At 48.1% G+C, this 6,388-nt stretch overlaps 1 protein-coding gene across 1 annotated transcript; it reads left to right on the top strand.

Moving 5' to 3' along the window:
* The first annotated feature begins 1,648 nt into the window (after nucleotides 1-1,648).
* On the top strand, nucleotides 1,649-6,076 carry npas4l (neuronal PAS domain protein 4 like). Its single transcript, XM_068741574.1, has 10 exons — nucleotides 1,649-1,746; nucleotides 2,540-2,703; nucleotides 2,829-2,974; nucleotides 3,075-3,174; nucleotides 3,903-4,155; nucleotides 4,234-4,343; nucleotides 4,481-4,616; nucleotides 4,713-5,751; nucleotides 5,830-5,950; nucleotides 6,048-6,076. The coding sequence occupies exons 1-10, from the start codon at nucleotides 1,649-1,651 to the stop codon at nucleotides 6,074-6,076; spliced, it is 2,196 nt and encodes a 731-aa protein (XP_068597675.1).
* The last annotated feature ends 312 nt before the right edge of the window (nucleotides 6,077-6,388 follow it).

Below are 6,388 nucleotides of genomic sequence, written 5' to 3'. Positions count from 1 at the left end.
AACCTAGGTGCTAATGCAAGCAGACACTCAGCCAAATGACTCTGATTTCCCCTTCAGGACTCAGACGATCCCACCGGCCCTTGAGAATCAGACCTGAGGATTTGTTTTGTCTCGTCTCACCGATCCCCCCACGTGCAATTCGCTCGCTCAAGTTCTAGTTCCCCCCCCCCCGCCCCCCGCTCAGAGCATCGGTCAGGCCACTAAATTGGGGGGATTTAAGAAAAGAACCGCTGAAGGAGCATGAACCCTTGGAGGATACGGGCTGGAGCTGTTAAACTTCTGCCAAAGTGGATGGAAAGCAAATTGATAATCCTTATAGCTTAAAATCTTTTCTACCGGTGTCACGTGTTCTCCTCACAAAGAGCCCTCCGAGATGCGTGGAAGCTTTAAAGCGTGGCTCAGTCATGATTTTTATATTCTAGTCGTCAGCTGAAGGCGGTGGTAATGTGCATCATGTAACTTCATTCCCTCCATCTGGGGTTTAATTGAGAGACTAGTTCACACCTTTAAGGCCCTGTGAAGGTAAACGGCTATGCGGCTGACCGCCTCACAAGTCTGTTGTCTTTCCTATACGCCTCTAACTGGGACCAGAGTACAAAGTTTGCTCCTTTCATGCAAGTGTTGAAATGACAATAGAGATTCCTTGATTCCTTGACTGTTCAAACACTGCATCAAGTTCCTTTCCTCTCTTCACTTTAACTTTCAAGTCTACCAAGACACTATGTTTTTATAATTTGTCATCTTCCATGATCCATGTCAAATAAGAACAACTTGGCCCCCCACGCGTGACCAAAATAACACAACACTGGTCCTTAAACGTTGCACACCCTCACCTGTGGTCACGAGTAAGTGACCTGAAAGGGCAAGCGTAAAAGCGGCTGACATGAGCCTCCTCCATCGAGGCGCTGCGTCAGAGCGCGGAGATTCTCCGCTCCTCTGAGGTTGCGTGACCCGCGACCCACACCGGTTAAACGGATAGAAGATGATGGTGGATGATTCAAAGCATTTTAATTCCGTCCTGATAATATTAACGTCCTCGCGCCGCGTTTGCGTGTATGCGCACACACGCAAACGCGGCGCAGTGTGTGTGTGTGTAGAGACACTTGCTCCTTGATTGCGCACAGCTCTCCTGCACGAGTCAAAGAAGAAGAAGAAGAGGAGAGTGGATGAAGTTTATATTTTGTGGTAAAGTTTGCTGTAAACTGCACACAGAAAACATTTCCACTTTGTAGCTGATCAATCATTTTGGCCAATCGAATCTATTTTCAGCCCCCCCCCCCCGCCTCCATAATTTGTTGTGACGTCACCACACGTGACCTCATCCCGCTGTGTTTTGCTCTTCTCCACCGGCTGAGGTGGTCGAGGGGCGTGGCTATATAAAGAGGGACGCGCGCGGGCCGGGCTTGTCACGCGGAGCGCAGCCTCTGAAGGCAGGAGGTGAACGCGGCTCGTCGGCTCCTTCCAGGGGACCTGCTTTAAGTGTTTTAGGATAAAGTGATGAAATAGTAAATAATATTCAACTCGAAAGGTTTATTTTTTTCATGAAGTAAAATTAAAGGTAATATTTTTTTCCCCTTCCATCTTTTCTCAGCCACGCAGAAGTAAACTCGTTTATGATTTACCTTTGGTGCTTACCTGCCGTGTCAAAATGCCAATTTGGTGCAACACCTGCCGATGTCACGTGAGTTCCCCGTGCGCCTCTCATCATCTACCTGAGGATCAAAGGACCTCCTACAGAAAGTTCAGGTCAGTGATATGAATCTCTTCCTATTGGCTCCACCAGATCTGCAGCCTCGAGGAATTTATCATTGGGGAATATGAAGTGGTAACAATACTCCTGTTATATACCGGTAATACTCCTGTTATATTTTGGTCACTACCCAAATAATACTCCTGTTATAAACGCGATTTCATTGTGTGTGTTGGCAGATGATGATTAATAAAAGTATTTCATTTCATTTTCATTTCATTTCATTTCATATTTACAAATCTAAAATGTTGCTCTACTAAATGACGGGAGGTGAATAGATCTTCATTATTCATGTCCTGGGATGTAAATTCATAGTACCCTCCTTTCGTGGCCTTCCCACATTGCCTGTGATGGGGGGGGGGGGGGGGGGGAGGGGGGCACCGCTATCCGGAGAGAGCTGAGGCCCTGCCTCCCCTTCAGTGTGTCACGCCCCCACACTGAAGCCCTGGCCCGCTATAAAGATCCCAGGCTCTCGGTGAATGGTTCCAGACAGACTGATCACGCAGACAAAAGTCTGTTGAGAGCCCCTCATCGCTGCTGCAGCTACAGCAGCCTCTCATCAGCAGTTTCCATAGGAACCCTTAGAATTAAAGTCAGCGAGATCAGTACGGGGCGATCGCTGGTTTTGTCTCTGGCTATGCTTTTCACACTTTTGTCTGGGAAGACGATGACTTCGCAGCACTTCATTCAAGTGTGGCAATAAAAAAGAAAAAAAAATCTTTAGCGCTGTAGTTTTTAGTCTCTTCAGTTCTTCCAGCCTCTGATTTCCGGGACCATGGTCTCTTACAGATCCACCAAAGGAGCGTCCAAAGCTCGGCGGGACCACATCAATCACGAAATCCGAAACATGCGAGCTCTGCTGCCCATGGCCCAGGAGGACCGGGAGCGACTCTCGTACTTGCACTCCATGGCTGCCATCTGCACCTACATCAGGAAGTCTGTTCTCTTCCAGGGTAAGTCTTCATGTTTCTTTGACACGTCCCCTGAACATCTGATCCTGCATTCCGCCTGCAGCAACCTTTGACACGCTGGGAAGAAGCACAGAGTGCAAAGCGAGCTGAACTCTCTTCCTCTCTAGGACTCCCAGCTGGGGGGAGATCCAACTGCTATCTGTCATCCGAGGCCTTTCTTCCAGCGCTGCATGGCTTCATTCTGGTCACCACTGCCCAGGGGAGGCTGGTCTATGTGTCAGAAAATGTGGCTGAATATCTTGGTCTTTCCATGGTGAGTGTCAGAGACCTTCAGGGGGGGCTTTACTGTTTCATGGATGTCACAACGGACTTTAATCTGTTGCATCCATTCATAAAACCCGCATTTTTTCCAGGTAGACGTCCTTCAAAGTGACTCTTTCTATGGCATGGTGGAACGTTCGGACGTCGCAATTGTTAAATCCAACCTGGACATTAAATATAAGTCATCATCAGGTATATTTAAAGACTTTTTCTCTTTTTAAAATGGCCATGTGCAGCATTATAATCATGCAACTTATTTTAAACTCACTGTACAGTTATGGCAAGAATACTTTTAGAGATTAGGAGCCTCGTGTTTCTGGTTTGTTCATGTTAAATTGTTACGTTCAATTCCGTCTTTCACAATATAAAATACTACAAAGATGCTGCTCGTACTATTCTGTTCTTTGGCACAAAGTATTAGTGTCTTTTTTGATTGGTGGGGGATTGATCAAACATTACAACAATCACGTTGTAATCCTAAAAGAAGATATTTGTAATATTAAGAGCATAAGAAAATAATAGCACACGCGTACAATCGGCTGTGGCCCTGCAGTTGAGCACCAGCCATCCTTTACGAAAGAAGAAATGTACTTCAAGGCTGGCTGGTAGTTTATTCTGAATGATCCATTTTCTTCCAGAATATTACTGGTAATATTTTCTGGTACTTAAAAGCTTTTAAAAGTGTAGTTTTACAACATAAAATTTCATTATGATGCTGGCAGCAGTTTTCCGCTATTTACCCTCCAATACGTGATCTAAAAGTTCAACTGTAAGAGTACCGGTATTCTGTTATTTTCTCATAAAAGTACTTTATTTTTGTAAACAAATACAACTTTTATTTCTTGATATTTCATCTTTATTTTTTAATGTGGCCCTTCTCCTCTGTCTTGAAGACTAAACTGAGATTGATGTATTTTCAGAGAGGAGCTTTATATGTGGTATGCAAACCTCCAAGACATTCAAGATGCATCATGGGAGCTGCTGCTCCATGATGGTCAGGGGGAGGTTCCGGACGTTCCCGTTCTCCTCTTCAGCCTGCACCCCCAACCAGTCTTTGTTTGTGGCCCTCTGCACCCCCACAGTCAACCAACTGCACGGCTCTGACTCCCACCGCTGCAGCACATTCAGCAGCGTCCACAGAATGGACATGACCTTTACTCACCTATCGGACAGGTACGTTCAGCGACCTCCCCTCCCCTCCCCTAATCCCTGCGTTGGTTCCTGTCTAACAGTCTCATGCTTCTTTTTCAGTGTTTCGTATTTTTTGGGGTATTCGGCAGAAGAGCTGATTGGCCAATCGTGGTACGGTCTCGTCCATCCTGAAGACCTTTCTTTGAGTGCAGCTTCTCATACGAGTTTGAGTAAGTGTTCAGTTCATTGCAGGGACGTGAGAACGAGAGCGCTAATGCAGGCCTATCATGAAAATACAATATGAATGGAAGGAGATCTGATTGGGCAGAATGATAATAAGCCATGAATGCTTCTCTGTCCTGTCCAGTGGAGGCAGATGAAGGCTTCCAGGTAGAGATGGTGCTACGACTCCAGTGCAACGACCTGTCGTGGACCTGGCTCTACATTCAGGCTAACAAGGACCCTGAGTGTCAGCGCTTGTGTTGCACAAACTTCATCATCAGGTAGAGCTAAATTCACTTTTCCTGTAGACCTAAGCTGAAATATAATATAAAATATATATACATATTTAATAGAGAATCATTGTTTTGCTTTCGTAGTGAAACGGAGGCCAAATATATCCGGACAAAAATCGGCAGCGATGCCTTCAGACCACCGTCTCCGGCGGATTCGTCCAGCGTTTCAGCTCAACAGGCGCCGCTGAGCTACAATAGAGCTAAACGCTTTAAAAGGCAGAGGACTTCTAACAGCCAGAGCGAGGAGCCGCCAGGAACCAGAGCCAGGAGGGGGTCGGAGCCAGACTTGCATTATGTACCCAGCACCTCTACAGCGCTGCTGGCAGACGCCGCTGCTCTCTACACCCCTCCATACAGCCCGGCCTCCTCCAGCTCCTCTCTGCAGCAGGAGGACCTCAGCCGTGACCTCCTGATGGATGTGCAGGGATACGCCGATCAGCTGTTGTCCTCTCCAGAGGACTCGCCTGTCTGTGACTCGCACCCAGAGGCAGGACTCGCCTCTCACCGGTCGCCCTCAGACTCTGATGTGGCGGATCAAACCTTTGACCAGGCAACCTTTGCCACGCTCGGCGCTCACTCGCCACTCTCCTCCTCCTCGGCCCACACCTGCCAAGCATGTACATCTGATGCTAGATCAGTTCCAGACTGTCTGTCTGCGTCCGACATGCGTGAGATCCCGGACGACTGTACTCTTCATCACGATGACTTCTGCCTTCTCGATCTGCCGCAAGTGGGCAGCCTTGACCAAGCGCATCGCGTCCCCCCCCATGCGCTACCCGGGCACTCCGGTCTTCTTAACCAATCTGCCATACCCACAGAGTCAAACCATTACAGCAACCGGGAACAGGCAGAGATCAGTATACTGGCCCAGCAGATCTCCTCCTTGGCCAGCAGCTTTACCATATCTCACTCCCTGAACCCACTTCACAATGTGGCCGTGCTCCTCCCCCCAGCCTGTGACTGGCCCCACAGCCCTCCGTCCATATCGTCAGTCCTCCCTCCAAAGCGTGAAGCGATCCTTGACGACAGCGTGCTCAGCAGCATCCTGAAAGACCTGGACATGGCCGCGGGGAAAAGCAGCTTGTCCATCGCTGACGTCCCATCACACAGCTCCCAGCAGGGCGTCCCGTGCAGCAGGGATGGGTCTCACCCCTGGGAGCTGCAGGAGAAGCCCCCCGGCGTCCCCCCAACCATCCCAGAGGACCTACTGCCTGCGGAGCAGTTCGCTGTCATGGGTGGCTTTGAGTTGCTGTTGGGGCACCAAGACCAAGACATTGAGTTGCATCAACTCGACCACTACGTGGAACGTGTCCTTCAACAAGGTAACTTCTGCTGGACGGGGCAGAGACGGGCCGATGTCCCTCTGATGTGTTCACCGTCGGCCACCTTTCAATAATGCTGCTTTCTGTCTCCTTTCAGATGGACTTGCAGAGGAAAATCTGCAATGAAATAAGTCTGTGACTTCAGTGCGCCGCCACTTGTATGACATATTGTCAAGGCAATCTTCCTGCAGCGGATTCAAAGAAGAGAGAAAGAGAGAGAGAGAGAGAGAGAGAGAGAGAGAAACTGTTTCCTCAAATGTATAACTTCTGATTTATAGAAAGAAAAAAAATGAAAAACTCAAGTTGGTTGAGACGAAATCTTTCACTTCATTTCTCATCACTGCTGCCAAACTGTGTTTTTATCTCTATGCCGATGTCTTACATTTGATGAAAAGGGTACTTTTATATTTTTCTTATTACGCTGAGTGATTACAGTTT

The sequence above is a fragment of the Brachionichthys hirsutus genome, chromosome 7, assembly GCF_040956055.1.
Source record: "Brachionichthys hirsutus isolate HB-005 chromosome 7, CSIRO-AGI_Bhir_v1, whole genome shotgun sequence".
In the NCBI taxonomy this organism is placed as follows: domain Eukaryota; kingdom Metazoa; phylum Chordata; class Actinopteri; order Lophiiformes; family Brachionichthyidae; genus Brachionichthys; species Brachionichthys hirsutus.
The sequence above is the reverse complement of the archived record's forward strand: the minus strand, read 5'-3'. Positions and strand labels throughout refer to the sequence as shown.

Excerpts from the sequence above, each read along its gene's own strand:
- npas4l (XM_068741574.1), top strand. The coding sequence starts at position 1,649 with ATGCCAATTTGGTGCAACACCTGCCGATGTCACGTGAGTTCCCCGTGC. Across the intron at positions 3,175-3,902 it reads TAAATATAAGTCATCATCAG|AGAGGAGCTTTATATGTGGT; the intron begins GTATATTTAAAG and ends ATGTATTTTCAG. Across the intron at positions 4,156-4,233 it reads TTTACTCACCTATCGGACAG|TGTTTCGTATTTTTTGGGGT; the intron begins GTACGTTCAGCG and ends CTTCTTTTTCAG.